Source organism: Prunus persica, chromosome G4 (genome assembly GCF_000346465.2).
Source record: "Prunus persica cultivar Lovell chromosome G4, Prunus_persica_NCBIv2, whole genome shotgun sequence".
Lineage (NCBI taxonomy): Eukaryota > Viridiplantae > Streptophyta > Magnoliopsida > Rosales > Rosaceae > Prunus > Prunus persica.
Genome location: NC_034012.1, coordinates 2561619 through 2586964, shown reverse-complemented (window position 1 = coordinate 2586964; position 25346 = coordinate 2561619). Strand labels below are relative to the sequence as shown.

At 38.8% G+C, this 25346-nt stretch overlaps 3 protein-coding genes and 1 pseudogene across 3 annotated transcripts; 1 reads left to right on the top strand and 3 right to left on the bottom strand.

The window, feature by feature from the left end:
• On the top strand, positions 1182 to 8575 carry LOC18778433 (guanylate-binding protein 4). The gene is made up of 14 exons (XM_020561632.1): positions 1182 to 1760; positions 2364 to 2525; positions 2674 to 2739; positions 2829 to 2969; positions 3170 to 3283; positions 3550 to 3651; positions 3765 to 3950; positions 4406 to 4495; positions 4560 to 4694; positions 5064 to 5186; positions 5267 to 5352; positions 5457 to 6069; positions 6224 to 6301; positions 7014 to 8575. The coding sequence occupies exons 1-14, from the start codon at positions 1500 to 1502 to the stop codon at positions 8058 to 8060; spliced, it is 3204 nt and encodes a 1067-aa protein (XP_020417221.1). The 5' UTR covers positions 1182 to 1499; the 3' UTR covers positions 8061 to 8575.
• Positions 10625 to 13620, bottom strand: LOC18779876 (NAC domain-containing protein 73). Its single transcript, XM_007211582.2, has 3 exons — positions 12770 to 13620; positions 12446 to 12635; positions 10625 to 11700 (listed from the first exon to the last, which is right to left on the bottom strand). Exons 1-3 carry the CDS (start codon positions 12914 to 12916, stop codon positions 11081 to 11083), a joined length of 957 nt encoding a protein of 318 aa, XP_007211644.1. The 5' UTR covers positions 12917 to 13620; the 3' UTR covers positions 10625 to 11080.
• On the bottom strand, positions 15964 to 17877 carry LOC18780438 (annotated as a pseudogene).
• On the bottom strand, positions 20373 to 24373 carry LOC18780290 (receptor-like protein kinase HSL1). The gene is made up of 2 exons (XM_007213632.2): positions 21540 to 24373; positions 20373 to 21287 (listed from the first exon to the last, which is right to left on the bottom strand). The coding sequence occupies exons 1-2, from the start codon at positions 24133 to 24135 to the stop codon at positions 20896 to 20898; spliced, it is 2988 nt and encodes a 995-aa protein (XP_007213694.1). The 5' UTR covers positions 24136 to 24373; the 3' UTR covers positions 20373 to 20895.

Below are 25346 nucleotides of genomic sequence, written 5' to 3'. Positions count from 1 at the left end.
CCAAGACATCAGGACTAATAGTAGTAGTATGAGAAAATGACAACCCAGACACGACGTGAACCAATCACCTGCCTGCAAGTGTTATAATATCATCCCATGGTTACCATTTCAAGACTTTGTTTACGTTTCCATTTCAAGCCTATCATTTTAGATAATCAATCAAAGATTAATAATTAAAATTGGATTTTGGGTAATGCATGTGGTGATGGCTGCTACAGATTTATTAATTTATTAATTGTGTTTATTTTACTCTAATAACATATGCTTAAAAGTTAATTAAGCACATGGACCATGGCCTTCAGGAAAAAAATAACTATCCAAAGTCCAAATCCCTATGTGGCATACCTGGAAGGGCGAATACCAGCCCTTTTTTGTTGTTTTTTCATAAGGTAATAATTTAGATCCCTTTGGTATGAACATTGTAATTCCAAAATCCTTTGCTAGTCTGGTCACTACCTTCATAAGCCAATTTAAACCTTTGAATGCCTTCCAAATTTCAATCAGGAGAGCTTGTGAATGTTCATCGCGTTACATTTATTTCTTTTGTTAATTAGGATACAGCTTTCTTTTGGGGAGAATGATTGGTATGTTATGAATGGTAAGATAACAGAGGCTCAACTTAAAGTGATTTATTATTATCGACAAATGAATTTGTCTGATAAATTCCCTTGGGGAAAAGAACATCTGACCAAAATATGGGTGTAGATAGTAAGAAAATTGTAGCTCAAATGATTGATCTGTACTCAATCTCATGTATTCGAATCTTCCTCCTCTAATGTTGCTTATATAAAAAAATGGGTGTAAATACCAAATTTCTAGGTCTTTTAGCAAAAATTACGGCTACTTATAGAGATTGGATGATGAATAAACTTGGGCACACAACGCTAATCCTAACCCAATTCCACGCCCAACCTTCCCCCGAACAAAGCGAAGCCCAGCCCAGCCCAAATTAGTTGGCTGGTTTCGTTGATGGATTGACAAGTGGACATGTAGACTGGGTCTTAACATTTGTGTGGGCCTCGCATGAATCAATTTGTCAGCCCATATAACGAGGCCGAGGCCTATTTGTGCTTTGTTGGTTTGGGTCGAATAGATCTTGGGTTACAATTGTATCGAAAAACGAAACAAAAAGTAACAGTAACGGTCTCGCCTTCCAATTTAAAAGGAAAGGGAAATAGCATAGCAGCCGACTGCAAAGTTAGCTTTATTAACACGCTGTCGTTCCGCTTCGAGGTCCACCTTCACCTACAAGTACGAAAAAGCCCTTCTCATAACTCAATCGCCACAGATTCATCGCCATGACAAACAGTCCCATGATCGTAATTTGACGCGCCCCTCCGTCTCGCTCCTCCGTAAAGCCCAAAAACCTCGACCCCCTTTCCCTCCCCAAATTTTAAACCCTCGGCTCTCTCTCTCTCTGTTCGCAGTGAAGTGAAATAGAAATCTCAGGAGAAGCAAAGTTCACAAGGCGAAATAAGAACCAGGAGCAGCGTTAAAGCATGAGGAGGTTCTTCAGAGGAAGAGATGCTTCCTCCGATTCTTCACCTCCCACCCCGTCGTTCTCTCCCTCACCGTCGTCGCGATCGTCGGCGCCGGTGACCGGTCCGCCGAGGCCGATACGACTTGTTTACTGCGACGACAATGGAAAGTTTAGGATGGATCAGGAAGCGGTATCCATGCTCCAGCTCGTGAAGGAACCTATCGGTATAGTCGCCGTCTGTGGCCGTGCTCGCCAGGGCAAGAGCTTCATTCTAAACCAGGTAAAACTGTCGTCCTTTTTGTCTCAATTTTCAGAAGAAATGATAGTGGAAACTTCTTTTTTTCTTCTTTCTATGGGGGTTTGTTTTCTGCTTGTGAAGTCTAGGGTTTATGATTGTACGAATTGTAGAATCTGCTTTCTGAAGGGAATTGTAGAGGACTAGGGAATTGCATGAAGTGTAGAAATTGTAGGCCTACTTCAGTTTTTGTGTTTTCGCTGCTGGAACTACCGTGTATTTGTTTCTGATTAATTCTCAGTTCTTGGAATTGTCATAGTTAACCTAAACCATCTTTTCCGCAACAATGTTCAAGTGTAATCGATTCTAATACATGGATGCATGTATTTTCCATGGGCAATATTGTTGTATTAGATGCGAATTTTCATTCACGTGTTCTTGCAACCAAAAACTGGGGTGTGAATCATTGATTAACTTCAAGATATTAAAGTGGGGCCTAATGATTAAAACATTTACCTTTTCTGATCATCTCTTTCTCTCTCTCTCTATGAATTTCTGACCACTAAGCTTACTCTACTGTTGCTTCCCCACCAGTTCAATGTTGCCTTAAGTAATAAAGATGTTTATGTTTGTATTTCTCTCTTGTAGCTTCTTGGAAGGAGTGGTGGATTTCAAGTAGCATCTACGCATCGCCCATGTACGAAAGGGCTATGGCTATGGAGTGCACCCTTTAAGAGAACTGCTCTTGATGGAACTGAATACAATCTATTACTATTGGATACTGAAGGAATAGATGCCTTTGATCAGACGGTTAGCGTTCATTCCCTTACTTAACAACATATTAGTATCTGCTTCTTTTTTTAATTATGATAATTTTCATTATCCATTCTACTGGTTCTGTAACCAATAAGACTTAATAAGCTGATTGTAATACTTATGACTTACTTTTATCTGACAGGAAACATACAGCACACAGATATTTTCCTTGGCCGTTCTCTTATCTAGCATGTTTATTTACAACCAGGTTAGAAAACTTTTGCTGAGACTTTGATCCTTCCTCTTTGAATATGCTCTATAGTTTCTTCTTCATAATTTACTTTCCTTTTCTTTTAGATGGGTGGTATAGATGAAGGTTCACTCGATCGTATCTCTCTTGTCACTCAAATGACTAAACATATACGTGTTAAAGCCTCTGGAGGAACCACAGCTTCTGAAATTGGCCAGTTCTCTCCAATCTTTGTGTGGCTCTTAAGGGTAATTGGTTTTGAATTAACTTGTTTCTTTAATATTTGTGCCATCAACTACAATAATTATTGTAATCCTGTTATTCTTATGATAATGGTTCCTCTGTTGTGGTTATTTTGTTTGTTATCGTCATATGAATACATGGTGTATTTAGTAGAATATGTTATGTGGCTTTCCAGTTGCGGTAATTTATGTTGCCTTGGTTTCAGGACTTCTATCTGGATTTATCTGAGGATAGTGGAAGGATAACACCTCGTGACTATCTGGAGCTTGCTTTGAAGCCAGTTGATGACAGAAAAAGGGATGTAGTTGCGAAAAATGAGGTATTTATCTGGTTCTTCTTAGTTCGTTTGAGAAGATTTCTGCATTTTATTTTATCAGAGAGAGAGCAATCTTGACCTTTTATTTTCAAGGATTTGCATGCCAATTCATACATGTATTGTTGAACTGGCATTATCCGCTTTTAGATATATGCTTGTTAGCCATTTATGACATTCTAGGCACATTGAGCACTGCTACTCTTGAATTATGTTATCTATGTATGTTGGACTCGGAGGTGCTTATTCTACACTATGAATGACCAATATAGATACGAGCCTCCATTCGAGCTCTATTTCCAGATAGAGAATGCTTCACCCTTGTACGGCCTTTGAACAACGAACATGATCTACAGAGACTTGACGAAATTCAGGTCAGCAACTTACTGTTGTCTTTGATCTCTCTCTCTCGTTGGTCATGAACTCAAATTTGTTTCTTTCTTTTTTGATATTTAGTTGTGTTGAAGGCTAAGTTTTTCTAATGCAGTTGGACAAATTAAGGCCTGAATTTAGATCTGGGCTAGACGCATTGACAAGGTTTGTTTTTGAAAGAACAAGGCCCAAGCAAGTTGGGGCAACTATGATGACGGGTCCAGTTCTAGTTGGCATCACACAGTCTTATCTTGATGCTCTAAATAAAGGCGCGGTGCCTACCATATCCTCTTCATGGCAGGTTTGTGTTCTCCTTGAACTGTCTTTTTGGGTGGTTTGCAGTAGGCTTTAAATTATTAGTTTTTATCCATGAAAAGATTTTCCTTCTGTATAAAAGTTTAACAGAATTTTAGTTTCTAACTGGAAAAAAGTGGAAGTTTTGAATATCCAATAAAGGAGTGACCAACCAACTTGAATTAGATGTGCTATATAAATTTTGGTCTTGGTTAGTTTCTTTGTGTTGTTTCATTGAGGTTACATAAATACGGTGCCCTGTGTCTTATCTGGAGACAGTAGATGTTGAAGTGGATGTTCTGTTTTCATTTTAAACTACAATAATGGAGAATACAATAATAAAAAAACCTTTTGGATCTCAAACTTCATACCTAATAGAGGTTCGATAAGAAACTGACTCTGGAACAACTCTGACTAAAAATTTATGAGGCCTCATGTGATTGTGTTAATCTTGCTCTGCAGAGTGTCGAAGAAGATGGGTGCCGAACAGCATATGATTATGCTCTTGAGGTGTATAAGTCTGCTTTTCACCGTCCGAAAGATCCCGAAGAAGTAAGTTGTTAATTGTGCCTTAATTATTGATGAATTTTCTTGTTTCTAATTCCAGATGTTGTAGGCTGCATTCAGGGAAGCGCATGAAAAGGCAGTTCAAAAATCATTGGCTGCATTTAATGATGGTGCTGTAGGGGTTGGTTCAGCGAGGAAGAAATACGAGGCGGAGCTCCACAAAAAGCTGAAAAAGGAGTTTGAGGTAGAGTACTAGATAAGACGAACTTTAGTTTTAGTAGGACGTGGGCGCAGTCAGAACTGAATGGAAAAACAATTTGTTTTTCAATTGACCTCGGCCGCTTAGAATCAAAGACACACCTAGAAGCAAAAGCACCCACACACGTGCATATGGTGCATATTCATGCACACTGTGCATATGTTGAATATCTCTTTTCTTTTGAGATTGTATTGCCAAAATAAAAAGATCAGAATCTTAAGTGTTCTTGCCTCAGATATAATTGAATTCTTTGTGATAATACATAGTTTGTTGACAGTATATATGGATGTGTATATCTTATTAGTTCATCTCTCGTACACCGGTCTTATTCGTTTAAATTGGGTACTCATGCAGGATTGTAAAAGGAATGCATATATGGAGGCAGAGTTGCAATGTTCAAATTCTATACAAAGCATGGAAAGGAAGCTGAGAATAGCTTGCCATGCTAGTGATGCTAATATTGATAATGTTCTGAAGGTAAGCAACAGCTGCTTGCCCCTGATGTCTTTAACATTTTAATTGAAAATTTTTTTTTCGACTGTGATTTTGTTTTCTAGGTTCTTGATGGTCTTCTAGCCGACTATGAAGCAGCAAGTCATGGTCCAGCAAAATGGCAGAAACTGACCAGTTTCTTACAAAAGAGGTTTGTCTGTTGTCTTTAATTTTTATCAATTTATAATTAATTATAATTATTTATTAATGTATGAGTGCATTTTAATGTGTATTGCATGCAATCCAAATTCACAGTTTGGAAGGTCCAATACTTGACCTTGCCAAGAGACTGATTGACCAAGCTGGATCGGAGAAGAGTACCCTCATGTTGAGATGCCGCTCAATAGAAGATAAGTTGGGGTTACTGAACAAGCAGCTGGAGTCTAGTGAGAAGTCTAAGTCTGAATATCTGAAGCGTTATGAGGATGCTATCAACGACAAGAAGAAGTTAGCTGATGAATATATGGGCCGCATTAATAACTTACAGAGTAATTCCAGCTCACTGGGTGAAAGATGTTCTAGCTTAGTTAAAACATTGGATTCTGCAAAGCAAGAATCCTTAGAGTGGAAAAGAAAATACGAACAGGTCATATCAAAGCAGAAGGCTGAGGAAGACCAAGCTAGTTCTGAAATTGCAATTCTCAAGTCCCGATGCAGTGCTGGTGAAGCAAGGCTGGCTGCTGCTCGGGAACAAGCTCAGTCTGCTCAAGAGGAGGCTCAGGAGTGGAAACGCAAGTATGACATTGCTTATAGAGAAGCAAAAGCTGCTCTAGAGAAGGCTGCAATTGTCCAAGAACGTTCAAATAAGGAAACACAAAAGAGAGAAGATGCTTTGAGGGAAGAATTCGCGAGTAGTTTGGCTGAGAAGGTGATCCTTTCTCTCTCTCTCTCTCTCTCTCTCTCTCTCTCTCTCTCACACACACACACACACACACACACACACAGAGGCACCTAAATGCATACTCCAATTCTCTAGTTTCCTATGGATTTTTGATTTGTTTCTCTTGTCGATAAATATTTAGGAGGAGGAAATAAAGGATAAGACGGCCAAGATTGAATATGCTGAGCAGTGCTTGACAACTCTAAGACTAGAACTGAAGGTGAGTTTGAATCTTCACACTTTGTTAGAATCTTTTATGTACCCTTCCCCCCCTCCCCTCTCTTCCCTCTCTCTCTCTCTCTCTCTCTCTCTCTCTCTCTCTCTCTCTCTCTCTCTCTCTCTCTCTCCCCTCTTCATTTGCAAGTGGAAAACACACGTGTCATAAATTGCCGCATCATTTGGTTAGGATCTTGTACTTGTGTCATAAATTGCCACATCAAATGGTTATGCAGTGTTGTGTGTATGCTTATTGATACACACTGTTGGGAGGTTAGCAGTTGGGTTAATGGCATGTGATTCAGTCAGAAAAATACATTTGGCCTGGGAAACTGCTCTTACATGTTCAATGGAGTAGCTCTGGAGGGTTAAATTTTACTATATCAGGAGCCTCATTTTTTGTCTTGAAGTTTTTCATGGTCTGTGTTTTCCACTTGTTTATAATTTGATTATCTACAAGCTTTTTTGGTATAGATAACACATATCATCTGTCTGCTATACCTTTTAGCCACCCATCCCAATGCCAGTTGAGCTAAAGCTCATAGGCATTATGTAAAACATCAATTATCCGAAGTAGATACAGCCCTATGGAAATCATTGAAATTTGGATAAAGAAGAATCCTTATTTTGCACATGTTTGCTTTTCTTTTGCGGTCTCTTTTCAACGTATGTATTTATCAATGGTGTGGTACTTGACTATTACACATTCTTTGCAGACTGCCAAATCGAAAGTAGATAGTTATGACGCTGAAATATCATCGATGAAGCTTGAAATCAAGGAGTTAAGTCAAAAATTAGAAGCTGCAAATGCAAAGGCCCACTCATTTGAGAGAGAAAAAAAGATACTGGAGCAGGAGAAGATCTATCTGGGGCAGAAGTACGAATCTGAAATAAAAAGACTTGATGAAGTCCAAGAAAGGTGTAAAATTGCTGAAAAAGAAGCCACAAGAGCGACTGATATTGCTGATAAAGCACGAGCGCAAGCAGATATTGCTCAAAAGGAAAAGAGTGAGATGCAGAAGTTGGCAATGGAAAGATTGGCCCAAATTGAGAGGGCTGAGAGGCATATTGAAACTTTACAAAGGGAAAAAAGAGACTTGGATGATGAGTTAGAGAGAATTCGTGTATCAGAGATGGGAGCTCATTCGAAAGTTGCTCTGCTGGAGGCAAGAGTTGAAGAAAGAGAGAAGGAAATAGAATCACTATTAAAATCAAATAACGAGCAGAGAACTAGTACTGTTCACGTCCTTCAAGGCCTCCTGGACAGTGAGCGTGCAGCACATGCAGATGCAAACAATAGGGCAGACTCCCTGTCTCTTCAGCTACAAGCTGCACAGGCAAAGCTTGATTCACTCCAGCAAGAATTGACTTCTGTTCGGCTGAATGAAACAGCACTGGATAGCAAGCTAAAGACTGCTTCCCACGGGAAACGCTCGAGGGTAGATGACTATGAAATGGGCATGGACTCCGTTCAAGACATGGAGATGAGTGACCGGATTGTAAGAGTAAATAAGAGGTCTAGAAGTACTACTAGCCCTCTAAAGCGCACACAAGCTGAAGATGGTGGTTCCGTATTCAAGGGAGATGAGGATACCCGCAGTCAGCAAACTAACTCGGAAGACTATAGAAAGTTCACTGTCACGAAAATTAAGCAGGAACTCACAAAACATAATTTTGGTGCCCAAGTGCTGGATATGAGAACTGGTGCTAGCAAAAGAGAATGGCTTGAACTGTATGAGAGCTGTATACTTCAGAAGTCGTGACCAGTTGAAGCTCTTGTGCAGGAGGGTAATGTATAATCTACACAGGTAGTCGTTGCCCTGAATTAGTCCAGGACCTGGCTAGCAAGAGCTTCAAGTTCTCGATGGTTTGGTTTTATGATAGATCTCACCAGAATTGGTGCAAAAACTATCTGTTATTCTAGTGTAACTACAAAATGGTTGAAATGTTAGTGTTTTAGGCTACTGACATCAGCTGCTCGTTAGGTGACCTATGGGTAATTTGCCTAAATTTATGTTTTCTTTTTAATTTTCGTCTCCCTCCAAGTATTCCACGTGTGGGCATGTTGTTTTGGTGTTGCTTGCAGTGGTCTATCATGCGCCTGTATGGCGATCTATTATGTGTTTGTCAGCTAACTTCTTTGTGTTTTGTGGGCAAAAACTTGGTAGTGTATTGCTGTTTGAAGAATGAATTGTAAGTCCAGGTGCCGGGTAGGTTTAGTTTCATTTTGTGCTCTGTGTGTTGTTTCATGATAATTTTTAGTTTCTTTTGGTGCTCTTGCTGCTTCGCATACAATTATTTTTTGAACAACAGTGTTATTTTTATTTGTTATTGAATATCGAGTGTTCAACAACTCAAGTCAGTATTTTGCAAACTCATATTGAAAAGCAGTCCAGAAACAGATAATATGATTTATTTCCTCCTAATTTCATTAAAGCAGAAATACTTTTGACTAATGGAATTATAGAACCGAGTCATGATCAAACCAATTTTATTCAACTTTTGAAAATTCCTGTCAACCAAAATGAATGATGAAATACTTGAGAAATTTCCAACTGCTTTCTCTCAATGGCTGCATGTATGATGAAATATTTGGCACGTCCATTGTCATAGATATTACTCGTATACAGCCTTGCCCTGTCTGTCCCCGTGGTATTCCATGACCTGCTATACCTTCCTAGGCCCCGTTTTGGTTCATAGAATGAATTTGCAAAAAAATCACTTTCCATGTCATTTATCAAGAAATGAGAAATGAATATTCTTTTCCCATGTTTGGTAATCTTGGGAAATAAAAAAGAAATATTACTTTATTTCATTTTTCACATGTTTGGTTTGTGTAGGAATGTAAAACAACGTTTGTTTAAATTTTCAATTATACCCATATAAAAAAAAAATATTTGCATTTAATGCTCTATTGTAATTCCAAAATGTTAATGGGGACAATATGATCATGAAAAATGTGTATTTAATGTTAGCTCATTTTCCTAAACTTTCCCATAAGGAGTAAAACAAAACCTAAGGGGTGAGGATGACTTCACTTTCTCACGTGCAAGGCAATGATTTTCTATGTCTAGACTTAGGATTGGGCATTTCATCTGAATTATCTGCGTACCTACGGTTTGGTTTGGTTAAATAATTATTTTTTAATTTTCATTGTTCTGATCTGATCCGTATCGAAATGTTTGGTTTGATTAACAGAAACAATATCCTTAACTCGACAGAAACCCGTACCGATCCAATATTTATACTTATTTTATTATTTAAATTCAAAACAATAAACCAAAGGTAAATACAATCAGCATTTTGCATCACTCCTTTATCACTGATGTATCACTTTTTTATCCCCATTGTATCACTGCTTTATCACCATTGCATCACTTTTTTATCACCTGGGTACTGTAGCACTTTTGGACACAGAGGAATTTATGCACTTTCTATATTTTCCAATTTTGACATTTGTCTCTTTTTTACCTGTAACTTTCCAACCGTTGATCCAAATTTTATGTTCTTCATATGGTTGGATTCAGCATGAAAAACTAAAGAACCTTACGCAGAACAAATGTCAAAATCATTTCCATAAATGTAGAGAATTTAGTAAAAAGAACACTCAAAGGTTCAAACAACAAACACAAGTAGCTCCCGGTACATCTTGAATAATATAGTGACTAAGTTATTTGATTTCATACTTGGATGAATTATTGAATTTTTATATTTTACAAGGATAATTTGATGTATTTGTTCAAGAACTTATGTTATGTGAAAGTATTATAAATTGTATTTTTATTAGTATGTTTTTATTACAGTACTACCGGCGTACCGAACCAATCCGAACTAAATATTAGGTTAACTGATCTGAAGTCTACCGAAGTCTTTGATTTGGTTAACAGAAGAGCCCTCTACTGTTCCAAACTGATTCGTGCCCAGGCCTACTTGGACTTACTAAACATGAAAAAGCAATTAATTTCTCATCCCTAAGCCTCTTTTACCATGAACCAAACATGAAAAATGCTTTCCTATCAGATTCTTTAATTAGGTATAGGCTTAGTTGAATGTGCAATTCAAATTCCCAGTCACAACGTGTCTAGCAACATATATTATTTTATAGAAAATATTTCCCATTATAAGAATATTGGCCAATGAGTCTAAGTTGTATTTCCCCTTACGGTTTTCTTCTTCATGTAAAATCTGTCTAGTTTTTTATTTTATTTTTATAAATATCTTTATTATAGAGTCTGCAAGATGAGTGGCAACCATGAACTCCAACCGCAATAACAACGGAGTTTTACTACAAAGTATATGTACTTTAATCTACAAGTTTAAGAGAATATTACTTAATCCACAGAGCAAATCATAAACCTAATGATAAAACTCAAATGTCATATCAGACAAATCAGATATACAAGTTTGTATAATCATGTCTGTACAGTTCCAAAACAAAAGAAAAACATCATTATCCTATCTAATCCCCGATCAACTGGTCATCATAAACTTAAGATCACAGTATAATATTAATATAAGTAGTTAAACATATCCAATATAATTTTGTGTGTATATATAATATTCTTGTTTTTTTTTTTTTTGGGGGTTATAAAAAATCTCAATCTTGTAATAACTTATTTGATCATCATGAGTAGTAAAACTTTTACACAGCAACACCAACCACCACCACCATGAGAGAGTCATTGTCATTGCTGCCCTAGCTATATATAAAGCTACCTCAACTGAAAAAGCTCTTCCGTCCATATCCAATGTCCAATATCCAACATCCATGGCCACCCATGGACTATTTTCTCTCAAGCTTTCCTTTGCTTGCATCTGCAGTTAATCGAATAAACGAAGACCCGTCACCTTGGACAACTAAATTCGGGATTAGTTGAGGTGGGCTTTCTCTATTATGTCCCCCCTGGTTATGAAGATTATGGTGATCATAATTAATAAAACCTCCTCCAGGATTATAATACTCCACAAGGCCAGCCTTCTTTGCTATAGGAAGAGGATCATGCCCATGCCCACTTCTTATATTCACACCTTTGTGGTGATCAAACATTGGAACATCTTTGACGCTTGAACCACATTGCCTGGGCTGTGTTTGGTAAAAGACTTTTGAGACCACCAGCTCCCCATCTTTCTCTTCTTCGTTGTTGCCAAGGTGGTATTGGTGCATCACCCAATTGGTCTTTTCAGGCTTCCTTTGCCTTCCGTAGTTGGTGTAGAGGACCAGGATCTTCTTGAAACCCTTAACTGCTCCACCAAGAAGGACTGGCCTTGTCTTCCCTGTCTTGTGCCACCTCGTCTCGCTTCCATCTTCTTCGGTGTGAACCTTCCTTCGCTTTCGAGTCCCGGTTGTGTATGCCTTGGAGGGCCGGTGAAAGAAGTGCCGGATTTGTCCATCTTTGTTCACTCCTGCATGGACGTCAGACAGGATGTCCAAACAAAATGTGTTGCATTTTTATCACTTGGAGAGAATTGTAATTATAACTTGTAAAGGCACATACACATTGAGAAAAATTGAAGATATTGATATATTTGAAGGGAAAGTCGAACAAATTAGTCCATAAAATGGTGTCACCAACAGATGGAAAGAAAAGATTTAACATGCAAATTGAGCCGAAGGAATTTTAACATGGAGGTTTACATGGTCTATATATATAAGAGAACCGAGGCTCTATATCTATATCTATATATGCGATTGCGTTTGGTGTTAGGATCCATATATGCATAGCCAACCTCTGTGCATTCACATGCAAATAACATGCTTGAAAAGAAAAAAGTAAGAAACACAAGCATACCAAATTTGAATGATTTAATAAGGAGAAGCAAGCAAACCCATGTGCTGGTTATATGTTTGTTTCAATTGTGACATCTAAAAATAGAGACGTATATACCTCCCAAAAAAAATAACAATATTCTTTGGGAAAATATAAAATCTCAAGTATCTTTAAAAAAAAAAAAAAAAAAAAGAGTATCTGTGAGTATCTTTGGTTAAGTCCCAATCCATACAATTACGATATGAATACCAAGAAATTAAAACTGTCAAGTTTGGAATCAAATGAATGAGAGACGCCCGTGATAATTAGTGTCTTCATTATTGTTTCTAGATAGGGTTAAAAATAAAAAATTTACAAAAAATGAATAAAAAACAAATTACCTGGTAGCTTTTCTGGGTGAGTATAGCAAATCCCATTCTCCCCCTCAAGGGTTGGTATGAATTCATCAATGAGAGGATGAAGCTTTCTGGTATCAGACAGCACTTTTGCCTCCAAGTGTTGAAGAATTTCTTGGTCAGTTGGATCAAATTTCACCCCTGCTGGTAGTCCAGGCAAATCATGAATCCCTGCCTAAAACATCACATAAACAAAAACAAAAAAATCAAAACTTTATACCAAACAATTAATTCATGTAATTAATTAAAAATCATATAAATTAAAATTTAGTTCAACAAAGAACTAAAATAAGTTATAAGTTTAAATACCTGGTCTTGGAATTCTATGTGGTGGCCACAAGAAGGGCATGTTATGTTCCGAAATTCGTTATTGTTATGAGAAGGAGGAGGAGGAGGAGGAGGAGGGGTGATAATCTGAATGGCCCTCTCGTCGTCTGAGTCATTGCACCATGTCATGATCTCTCTGCCGTTTTTGCTCTGAGGCTCATCCCAAACCCCAAGCTTTCTTGTAATTTCCTCCACCTCTTCCAAATACACACAACTCTCTCTCTCTCTCTCTCCCTCTCTTTCTCTCTCTCACAAAATTAAGCAAACCCAAAAACAAAAACTGAAAACACTTAAAGCAAGCAAAGCAGACAAGCAAACCAAGCTTGTCACTTTTAAACCACGTTTTCCTTAACCACTTTTTTGCTCATCTTCTTCTTGAATATTGATGTTTGAGACGGAATAATAGTATTGGAATTTGATCTTTGTCCCATTTGATCTTTTTTCTCCTTCTACTATGATATTATTATCTCTTTGCAAAGAACCGTCTCCATAAAAAATGAGATAGGGAGAGGGAGAGAGAGAGAGAGAAGAGAGAGAAGTAGAACAAAGGTTAGCAAGCTAGCCAAGCTATAAAATAAAGAACGGAGAGAGGAATGAATTTTCTAGAAATAGCAAAGGTTGCTTGGACGTCAAGTTTGGTTTTGCTTCTGTATATACGCTTGCACAATAGAATCCATGTAGTCTTATAGCTAATTGGTCGCCTTTTTTAATTTATTTTTTGTGTGTCTTTCTTCCCACGGGGTATCAATCTTCCTGTCTAAAACAAGTGTTCAAATTATAAATTACCAAATTATTTAAGGAAGTTATAAGTAAATAACAAACCTATTAATTGTTAAAACACCAAGAAAACAAAACAAAAAAAGGTGGCTAGAGTGAGAGGGGGCAACATGATTCTATGTCGTTTTACCTCTCTATAGAGAGAGAGAGAGAGAGAGAGAGAGAGAGAGAGAGAGAGAGAGAGAGAGATAGGGTTTGGGTTTGGGGTTGGGGTTGGGACTTTAGCTGCAGTGTCAACCTAGAGTGTCCCTAAAGATATATAAATTTATACATTTCATTTCACAGAGACACCTACATACGAACCAACTCAAAATCAACTACATATACTTATACAAAATACCAACCTCTGTTATGTTGTATATATTTCCCATTTCTCCTTTTCTTCACGTAGACTTCTTATGTCAAGCAAAGAATCACTGTCTCCCTCTCCTCTCTCTCTCTCTCTCTCTCTCTCTCTCTCTCTCTCTCTCTCTCTCAAAGAAAACAAATATTTAAGAAAAAGAAAACAAGACATTTTCAGATGGAGAGGTGGTTGGAGCTTTCGATAAAAATGCCTTCTGTCTCTGCAGTAATTAATCAATGTTTACATATATTGCGATGATGTGTTATGTCAAGCGCGCTGCAAATCATTTCGTAATCACTCTTATTAATTTTGAAAAATTAATTATGCAGATCCTTTTCAATGTATGTAACAACAAATAAATCAGAGAATTTGGTATGCGGACATGTCACTTTTGGCTTAGGCTGCACGACTACGAGTCTACGCTTTTCATCGTCATATATATATTTATTCGATTTTAGCAAACAATCCACTACATCCGTCTCCATTGCCAACTGCTGCAACTTAACCATGCCAATCCCCATGTGCCACGTGAGGCTCTTTGCCGAATGGACTTGTCTTACTGGCCGTTGCAACTAGAATAGAAGGACATGATTGTAGAGGGTAATTGCTTTGCCCCGCGTATATATTTCTTGTACCAGCCGACATGTACATATCTGAGCTTCTTAGAGAAGCCACGCAACAGAAAGCTTAAGCATGAAGCTTTACCCTTTGGTATATTTTGTTTTTGTTATCTGTAACGTATGGGTTAGGGATTTGGGACTTTGTCAAGTTGTTTCCCGATGTGGAAAGGGCTCTCCTCTTCTACTTGTCCGTCGTCTTGTTTAGACATCGCCTTTAATATATTCTATTTTTACGTGTCAATAATTGCGTGTCTTATATTATAACACGTGAATTGATAACATCACGATATAAACGATTTATTGATTCAAAAATTTCTCGTGTGGAACTTTATAGTCCGGATAAATCAAGTTGTTGCTTAATCTCTACTGACATTAAGTTCATAGTCAAGTCTGTGAATATATATTTTTTTTTGGATAAGAAAATACAGTGAAAACTGTTCATAATGAGAACAATTGCACAGGAATCAACGACTTTTGCACCATCTGGGTTACTTTTGGGAAGCAATTGCTTTTAACTATTACATGATGAAAATACATTGAAAAGGTACACAATTGTCAATGTAAATCACCAATTCGTCAATTGAAGATGACAACGAGACTTGACTTGGATTAAGACTAATAGTTTTTTTCCTTCTTCTTCTTCTTATTTTCTAGGAGCGTTGATGATACGGTTGTTAAGGAGGAATTAAATAATAAATGTTGATCGTGAGAAACATTCTTATAAATCATTAATTTATCATCGAACAATAAAAATAATCAAACTTTTTTTTTTGGCTTTTCCTTTGGATTGTTTGTCGAATTGTTATTGTTTTCCCTTCCCTTTGAGCTGCATTACCACAAGGAGCTCCAGGAAAGGCTTCTCAGTCCAGACACATCGAGCTCACTGGCCATGAACCCTAGCTTAGGAGTTTGCAAAGCCCAACTCAGGCCCAATACTTCAGCTCTGAGTCCACCTTTCACATGCAGCATGGGCCGTCAGCCCAAGATATCGATGCGTTTTTTCTTTTGGGTAAGTCAAGGAAACAACTAGCCCAAAAGACAACCAAGTCCATAAAATGAAAGCGATGTCTTAAGAGATCGACATCGCGACAATTTGAGATTCAAGATGCAATGTCTTAAGGTTCACGCGATGATATCTTAAGGTTTAAGACTATTGTTTTCCCTTGTTTAATATTTGAAAAATAAATTGATACATTTTACTCACATTCAAATTTGTTTTTTTTTTTACGCGCGTTCTGTCACATTCTACCCATCATTCATTGTCGGTAGTTGTAGCGAGATGTTGACATTAATTATCTAATCATATAATTTGTGGATAAACCTCAACTATAAAAAGAGGGAATTGGGGATTAAATTTTTTTGTTTTTCACCCCTCAGATGCTGCCAAAAGACAGAGTATATGTTACATAAAATAAATTTATGGAATGGACATAAAGTTTTCAGCGTGACAGTTGAGAACACCCAACCACCATACCATGAATATACAAATGTGACCACTTGATTATTGAAAAAAATATTTATTTATTTATTTACCTATGATGTTTAGTCAAATGATGAAGCAATGACAAGCAAAAAAACACTGGACAGAGAAATTGATTGAAAGAGAGAGAACAAAAAATTGGGTCCCTTTCGGCACCAAAAGATCTCAATCAACACGGAAAAAAGATCAAATTCACAGCCCACGAGACAAACAAAACCCACCGTCCCTCCCACCGCTCATTTCAAACATTTCTTTCCACGAACCCCACCTTCATATATGCAATGCAAGCTAGAACTCACACGTGTGAAAACTATATGTTGCAACTCTGATGTGAATGTACACATTATACATTACATGAAGAAAAATAAGTGTAAACCCAAATTTCCAATTCTTGGTTGGTGTGGTGCCCAATTCTCATCATTTACTAATCACAGCAACTTTTTTAGAACAGAAATTCATGGCTTTCCACTTTTGACTTTTATGAAAATCCCATCTCAATCCATCTCCAAGTTGCTCAAGATAGTTGCCACTTGACAAATTGAAGGCCTGCTTTTTCTGGAATTTCCAACACAAGCAGAAGCAACTTTTGCCAATCTGACAAGAGCCCCAATATCATCAGGAAGGACAAGTCTGGGGTCCAAAAGCTCACTAATTCTCATTTCCTTAATCAGTGGCGATGCCCAATTCACAAGCCTCCCCTCCTCGCATAATCTCCCACTCAAAAGCTCTAACAAAACAATCCCAAATCCATAGACATCACTTTCCTTGCAAGCACCACTTCCTCTCCAATACTCATCATCCACATACCCAACTAGACCTCTCTTCTCTTGGAGTGCCAAAAATGAAAGCCCATAATCACAAATCCTTGCACAAAAATTTACATCTATCAAAATGTTTGAAGCCTTTACACACCCATGTACTATATTTGGTGCCACTCCTTCATGCAAATACTCAAGCCCTTTAGCTGCCCCTGCTGCAATTTTCAATCTGTGGTTCCAATCTAACAAAGATGCCCCCTCTGGGTTTTGATGCAGATAGAAATCTAAGCACACCATACCTACAAACTCCATCACTATGATTCTCTCACCTGGCCCCTCTGAGTAGCCAATTATTGGTACCACATTGGGGTGCTGAGCTGAAGAAATTGATCTTTCCAGCTTTCAAAGCCATATATATACATATGTAAGCCATGCCTAGAATGGATTCTTTTCACTGCTGCTATCTCCCCTTTCTCAAATATAGCAGCATAGACAGTTCCCAACCGGCCCTCGCCGACGATCCTATGATGATTGAAACCATCTGTGGCAGCATCTATATTGGTTAGTGGATACACCTGAGCACTAGGCTTGATTGGTGTCACTGTTTCTTGGGATTGAACTGGCTTTTTCTTGCAAAGGAGGAGGAGACCAAGGACAACACCAAGAACAACAACAGATGTGGAAAGGAGGGCTATGACAAAAAGATAGGCAATATGTTCACTGTGATTCATGTTTATAAATGGCTGCTCTGCTCTGCTCTGATCTGGTCTGATCAAATTGAGTGGGAAAAAAGGGAAGAGAGAGGAAGAGGTTGGCTAGCTTATAAAGGTGGAGTGTGGAAATAGGCTTACATATGTATATATATGGCTTTGAAAGCTGGAAAGATCACAAACTAGATAAACTAGATTTTGAAAAGAGATGAGAAAGAAAAAGATAGCATCTTCTTTGAAAATTGTGGTGGATTGGTAAGAAACTTGGAAGTCTTGGTCTTGTTTAGTTATGTTGGTTCATGGTTGGCCGCCTCCTCTAATTTTTCAAACAAAGCTTATTGCAAGTACAGATTTTTGGAAAACTAAAGTATAAATTATGGGATTTAATTAAATATTCTGTTGCTTTGTCATGCTTAGCTCTTTATGATTGGGGTTCCTTCCTTGCTTCCTTAATCTCTGTTAAGAACACAGACATTTAGCCATGTCAAGAGCTGAGAGAATTAAATATCTCAAACTTTCTAAAACACTAAGTGAGTGGTTGCAAATTTGCAAAGTTCACCAATCCATTTGGTTTGGGTAATCCACTAATCCATTATTTTTCATTTGTTCTTGTCTTGTTTGGCATAAATAAACAAGTGAAAAGTTAAAAGATAGCAGCACGGGTGAGAAAGGAAGGGCTATATGGTTCCTTGCCCATAATCAGTTGAATATTTGTATCAAATGCTTACCGAGAAGTAAAGCTTTTGAAAGTGGAATTCTCAATCAGAACTTGAGCAGGATTAGATTGTGCCTATGATGATTTGTTTATGTTAAATGAAATTTTAGTAAATTCAATTACATGTGACGATTACAATTAACTTAACAATAAAAATAATACCAAACTTGTTGAATCATCATGACTTATTTAGGCTTGTTTGGAACTGCTTCTTCAGAAAGCGCTTCTATGGCCTAGAATACTTCTAAATTTTTTGACTAAACGAAGTTAGAAGTGCTTTTGATTGTCAAAAACCGCTTTTAATCTCATTGAGTAGTGTAGAACCACATCTACGTCTAATACACACCATTTGAATGGTCATTTGTCACTAGTTGTAGTGAGTATGTGTTCATATTGAAAGAGATCGTTGATTTTGATCCATAACGCCATTTTAATATTATTTCAACTGAGAATAATGCTTGGATAAGTCAGTCTTGTCAAGAAGCTTTTCCTTCTTTCGTTTTTATTTTATCCCCCTGTTTTCTTGATTTTACCAAACAATTCGTGAACCCCTTCCTAAAAGAGGAGAACCTAACCAAGAGTTAATTCAAGACTGAATAATTAGATATCTTGCTAGGACAGCAGAAATATAATGGACCATAAAACAATCAAAACACAATTATTTACATGGTGGAGGTCAGCTTTTTCTTAATATTTTTTATTTATTTAAAGAGATCTCTGAAAATATTTTTTTTATTTAAGAAATACTTTGCTAGACAAATGTTCTTATCAACTCTCATTTTGAGAAGGCCCAATGGTCCAATAAATATGATATATTTTATGGGCTCAATCAGGCCCATTTTAAGATGAATAAAAGAATAATCATTACGGATTTATAAATATTGGCTAACCATTGCGGATTTATAAATAATGTTTTGTTTTTCGGAAATTCGTAATTTTCTTTATAAGATTGAAAAGTGTGTTAATTTGATGGGTTTATGTTGGAACTGATAAGTAGATGTTAGGTGTAGGAATTTGTTAAAAATTTGACTAAGCAAGCAACCATTAAAACTAAATAATAAGGTAACAGGTAAAACCATGCACAACATGCACAACTGCACATTGAAATTGATCGTTCATAAATGATTAAAACAAAGTATTAGCTCGTCAACTCACTAATTAAGTACTAACTAACCTGTAAATGCTAACCTATATCTAAAATTAACCCAAACTCAGAGCCAGTCCACTCACAAAGCCTGCCCCAACTACTCGGTCCACACCACACCTACCTCAGTAAATGTCCTCGTCAGTTTATTATGCCTACTGCATTTTTCTCAAGTTGGATCGGGAAAGGACGGAATCGAACTTGAGAAAGAGAAATGTCGCTTGACTAATAATAGATAGTAATATAATATAGGTTTAAAGTTGGATTGCCAAAGCTACAAGCTAGTAGTAAAAAAGAGCAAAATTTACTGAATGGAGGTGGGGTGCGCATTGATGCAGTAACTAAATGTGACGAATAAAGTTAGGAAGGGATGTGATCAGTTATATACTCTAATAACGGCACAGACTTGGCAGTGTCTCGCATTGATGTAAAACACAGATTTGGAAGTTCTTCACAAGATGAACAACTCACAATTTACTACGCATTTGCTGGGAACACACAGTTTGGGCAGTGTACCCTCAAAGCTACTCAAGTATATAGATAGAGATATAGGGTTTGCTTGCAATGTCAAATATTCGCGGGCCATATTAAATAGACTGGCCAGGCCAATGTGGGCATCTACTACTTATAATAGCTCACTGTAGGAGCAGACCTCTGTAAATTTTCCTCTTTGGCCATCCTTGCATGTTAAGCTTTAACTAAATCTTCCTCTGCTGGGCAATCAAAACCACCACCAACTACCAAACAAAATCATAACTTTGAGTAGTTCTCTCTCTCTCTCTCTCTCTCTCTGTCTGTGTTATGTCCTCCTAAGTCATTTTCCTATTAGAGTCAAGCACAGCAAAATGAGAGGCAGCACAGACAAGGGTCACTTTTCACTTAGTTGGAATTGGACCCAGGAAGGAGGGCCAACTCTTACCTAACTACCTTATTAATACTAATAGACAGGCTTATTGCTGTCCTCTGCTTATATGAATGAATCAAAATAATCAAATAATAAAGGAGGTTTTTTAAATTAAAAAAAGTCACTGCAGAGAATAGTAAAAAACATTTAAATCTGGAACATTGTCTTAGGCTCACACAGCAAACCAAACCAGGTGTACAATCGCAAAACATTGTCACAATTCATAAAAGTATATAACTAGCTACAAGGGTTGCTCATAAATGCCAGAATTCCCATTTCATTTCATACATCCCGAGTGAGATTTCAGAGACAAATCACAATCACTAAACAGTGTATACATCACTGTCAAGGAGGTCTGCCATTGCAACTTGCAGGTAGCTACTTAAACTTAGCAGATGAAAAACTTTGGTGGTTAATCAATTTTTACAGTATAGAATATTAACCCCACCCCCCCTCATAACTTTCCCCTTTCTCAAAAAGAAATTCCTCTCAATATTCTCTTCCCTCCTTGCTTGCTATGAGATCAAAACCCAAGAGGGGGTGAAAACGATTTGGGAAGTTAGCTTTCAAAAAAGCTTCAAAAACTGATAAAATAAAGCTTAGATATAAAACTTCCCCCATAACCATTGCTTTGCAACAGGCCATATATGAAACTTCTCAAGCTACACTTCCATGATCTGAGGTATCTTCATAGTAGTAGGGTGACAATTTCCCCTCTTTTTTGGCAGTCTGGGGATGTTTCTCTGTGCCCACTTCTTGCAGCAATTTCACAACTCTTCTCATAGATGGACGATTAATTGGGAGAGGACTGGTGCAGAGGAGGCCAATATTGAGGACCTTGCAAACTTCTTCCTTATAACAAGACTCAATTTTGGGGTCAATTACATGGTCCACTCCTTTCTGATCCAAAGTGGTGCAGACCCACTTCACCAAGTCCTTTTCTCCAAACTCTGGATCAACTGGGAGTCTTCCAGTAACCAATTCCAGAATAACCACACCGAAACTGTAGATATCACTCTTCTCATTCACTCTGAGGGTGTAAGCATACTCTGCAGCAAGATTACATTTACAGGATTAGAATACTAGAATAATATTTTTAACTAGACAATATGAAAGTAATTGGAGAGATATTGGCAAGAGTTTTGAACAAATATCGTGCACCGCACATTCCTCTTCAAGAATGATGGAGCACAACACAATCAAATTTCAGCATCAAAATCTAAACTTTCTACAAGAACATGAATACAACATAAATTCGAGGGAATTTTATCTGCAATTTGAATAGAAATTTACTCACTGACCTGGAGCAATGTAACCACAAGAACCTGCAATGACCGACATAGATTTAGGTCCTTTCCCAGTTGCATCAACCACCCTGGCTACTCCAAAATCCGCCACTCGTGCTCCGAAATCTCCATCCAACAAGATGTTGTTTGATTTCACATCTCTATGAACAATTGCAGGAGCACAATCATGGTGCAGATAAGAAAGCCCCTCCGCAGCATCAAGACCTATCTTATACCTTGTAGGCCAATCCAGCAACCCTCCTTTACTGCTATGCAGCAAATCACCAAGACTACCATTTGGCATGTACTCGTAAACCAAGAGCTTGCAGTCCCTAGCAGTGCAACAACACCAAAGCTTCACAATGTTTTTGTGCCTAATCCTCCCCAAAGTGTCAACCTCTGCCTCAAAGCCATCGTCTTGGACCCAACCTTTCTCAACATCGTCATTCTCGCACTCCTTTACTTTCCCTCTCCATAGCTTCTTCACCGCAACAACCTCTCCACTGGTTAGAACAACCTTGTACACTTTACCAGATGCCCCAGTGCCAATCACATTATCTTCATCAAGGCAATCCAATATCTCATACTCACTAAAGCCCAGTTTGTGAAACGACATCAATGTCCATTTCGACTTGTCGATAGCTCTGTTAGCCTTTTTGAAGTTCTTGTACTTCAAGTAAAACCAAACCACACCCACAACAAAGACTAAACCAGCTAGAATGAAGATGCACCTCAGCAACCATATATACCCCTGGCTTTTCACCTCGGCTCTGCAATCACATAACCCTTCCAAATCTCCACAAAGACCAGGGTTTCCCAAAAAGCTATTTTTGTAAATTTCCTTAGCAAAAAGAGGCGGGAGCTCACCCGAAAGCCGATTGTTGGACAAATTGAACACATTGAGTCTCATATTCTGCAACCCAACTGGGATTCTCCCGGAAAGTCGATTCCCGGAAAGATCAAGGTAATTAAGCCCCGTTAAGTTCCCAATCCCATCTGCGATTTTCCCAGAAAGCTGGTTATTTGCCAAATTGAGCTCGTTGAGCTTCGTCCAAGATTGGATCCCATTTGGGAGCTCACCAGACAGTTCGTTATTGTGGAGGTCCAGAGTTCCAAGCTGCCCAAGTCTCACTATGCTCTGTGGCAAAGGCCCACTGAACCCATTGTCGGCACCAGAAAACGCCATAAGACTCTCGACCCCTCCAATCTCCTCCGGTATCGAACCCGTGAACTTGTTCTTCGCTATAATTAAAAGCGAGAGGTTCGCCGCTCCGGCAATGGTCTTCGCTATCGGCCCAGAAAGCTCATTCTCAACGAGCTCCATCAAATACACGTGAGGCAGCCCCCAAAAACCCACAGGAACTTCCCCATTTAACCGATTGTGACCCAATCGGACCCGGGTCAAGCTATGACACTCACCCAAACTTGCCGGAATCTCGCCGGAAAAATAATTGTGTATCATCAGAATCTCTTCTGTTTGTCCCTTCTCGCAAAGAGTCGGCGGGATGCTACCCGAGAACTGGTTACTCGAAACATCAAGCCATTTCAGCGGCGAGTTTTTCCCGAGATTTTGGGGCAACTCGCCGGTGAGTTTGTTTCGGAAGAGTCTAAGCTCGTACAAATTGGGCGAGTTCGCAATGCTCTCGGGCAAGCTCCCGTCGAAATTGTTCTCGTAAAGGTTGAGACTTTCGAGCTGCAACCGACACAACTCGTCCGGAATCTGCCCACTCAGCTGGTTCATGGACGCGTCGAGCAGCCTCAGCCGGGTCAAGTTCGACATTCCGGGAGGCAACTCTCCGGTCAACGAGTTGTTGTAGAGCTCAATCTGAACAACGCTGGTCAGCTCACTGAGCGAAGCCGGAATCGTGCCGTTCAAGTCGTTGATGGCCAGGTCCAAATCGGTGAGCTTCTTGAGGCGACCCAGCGAGTCGGGAATCTCGCCGAGTAAGTTACACTCGGTGAGCCAGAGGACCTCGAGGTTCGTCAAGTTGCCGAGCTCCTGCGGGATCCGACCCGGATGAAACGGGTTGTAAGAGAGGTTGAGCATTTTGAGGGTGGAAATGTTGCCGAGGAACGGCGGGATGGTGCTGTCGAAGAGATTATAGACCAGAGAGAGGACCTCGAGTTTTTGGAAGCGGCCGAAAGTGTCGGGAATTTCTCCGGAGAAATTGTTGCCGGTGAGGTCGAGGTACTTGAGGTTGGGGAGGTCTGGTAGGGTGCTGGGGAGGGCACCGGTGAGGAGGTTCTGAGCGAGGTCGAGGTGCTCGAGATGCTGACACGTGGAGAGGGAGGGGGGGAGGGTGGAGTTGATGGAGTTGTTGTAGAGAGAGAGGAAGGTGAGGTTGGGGAGGCGGCAGAGGACGGTGGGGAAAGGGCCGGCGAGGTTTTTGCTGGAGAGGTCGATGGAGTGAACGACGTTGGAGGTGGCGTCGCATTTGACGCCAGACCAGGAGCACGGCGTGACGTCGTGGTCGTTCCATGAAGAGAGGGTGGAGTCTGGGTCGTCTAGGGAGTTTTTGAAGTGCTGGAGGTAGAGGCCTTCTTGGTTGACAGAGAGGGTTGGGAGTGGGGGGAAGAGGAGGGACAGAAGGAGAGGGAGGAAGAGAAGCATTTTCGGTGCTGTTGTTTGCTTCTAGAAAGAAATGGGAGTGAGGAGCGAGGCGGAGGAGGGAAGGGTGTGTGTTTCTGTTTGTGTTTGTGTTTGTGTTTGTGGGGTGAATATTGGGTGGGTGTGTTCATATATGTGAAGTGGTTTTTGAGTAAAGAGGGAAAAGTAATTGATTGTGTTGGGAACTTGGTAGAAAAATTATGACGGAAGGCTCTCAATTGATGACTACATTTTTACTTTCTTCTTGTCTATGAAACATTTTATGAAAAATGTTTTCTTGTGTAGTAAAACATAATTCATCTCCAACTTTCTCTTTTCTTTTTCTAACTTTTAGAGACAAAATAATTTTGCATAATTTCTACAAATAAATATGTGAGATTTTCTTTTTATTGATCTAATTAATCTAATTTATAACAACGTAAGTTCGAATTCGAACTTAAATCCAAGGAGAGGAGGTGCGTCATTGCCCCTAACCAAGATTTTTATTATAACAATGTAACATAAGAACTCACTAAAAAAAATATGAATTTGTATGCAAAATACAAAACTTATTATTCATTTAAAGAAAATAATAAAATATTTAAGTACGTTCCGAATGATATTAGTGATAAGGTTGAACGGTCAACGGCTATAAATCTGGAGGTGGAGGTCGACCACGTCGGTCTCTCCGAGGTGCGATGGGGATTGACGGTGTTGGAGGTCTGAGATTAATGGCCCTGGATTAGACTAATACAGTTTAATTAGTAGAATGAGACATGCAGTTACGAAAATTCACGTTTTTTGAATCTTTGTTTTTTTAAAAAAAATTTTTAAATTTAACACTGCAAGTCTGAAAAGAGGAAGCTCGCACAAGATTAGCGTGATCAGGGTGTGGTTGGTGGTGTGTCTGGGTTAACGCTTCGGATCTGGAGTCTCTACTTGGATTTTCTCAGTCAGGTTTCTAACGCTTGAGGCTTGCAGTTCGTGGTCGTCTTGGCTGACGGTTTATGGATGGAGGCAGCCACCGTGGCGGGCGGAGGCTTGGCTTTGCAAAGAAAAGCCGACCGTCAGTTTGTAGTACATGAGAGAAAACGACATTCCCATAGTGAGGATAAGCCCAACTCACTTCATCTCATTTATGTTAAAATTATTTCTTTTTCCTTTTTCTAGACCCATATCAATCTTTGTTCTTCTTGTTCAATAAAAAAAACAAAGTCGTTGCCCCTCTATAATAA

Bases quoted from the DNA above. Each gene is read 5' to 3' on its own strand.
- LOC18778433 (XM_020561632.1), top strand. From the start codon at position 1,500: ATGAGGAGGTTCTTCAGAGGAAGAGATGCTTCCTCCGATTCTTCACCT. The intron at 1,761-2,363 runs GTAAAACTGTCG...TCTCTCTTGTAG, and splicing joins AGAGCTTCATTCTAAACCAG to CTTCTTGGAAGGAGTGGTGG. The intron at 2,740-2,828 runs GTTAGAAAACTT...CTTTTCTTTTAG, and splicing joins GCATGTTTATTTACAACCAG to ATGGGTGGTATAGATGAAGG.
- LOC18779876 (XM_007211582.2), bottom strand. From the start codon at position 12,916: ATGACATGGTGCAATGACTCAGACGACGAGAGGGCCATTCAGATTATC. The intron at 12,636-12,769 runs GTATTTAAACTT...GTGATGTTTTAG, and splicing joins ACATAGAATTCCAAGACCAG to GCAGGGATTCATGATTTGCC. The intron at 11,701-12,445 runs GTAATTTGTTTT...ACGTCCATGCAG, and splicing joins TCACCCAGAAAAGCTACCAG to GAGTGAACAAAGATGGACAA.
- LOC18780290 (XM_007213632.2), bottom strand. From the start codon at position 24,135: ATGCTTCTCTTCCTCCCTCTCCTTCTGTCCCTCCTCTTCCCCCCACTC. The intron at 21,288-21,539 runs GTCAGTGAGTAA...ATCTTGCTGCAG, and splicing joins TTGTGGTTACATTGCTCCAG to AGTATGCTTACACCCTCAGA.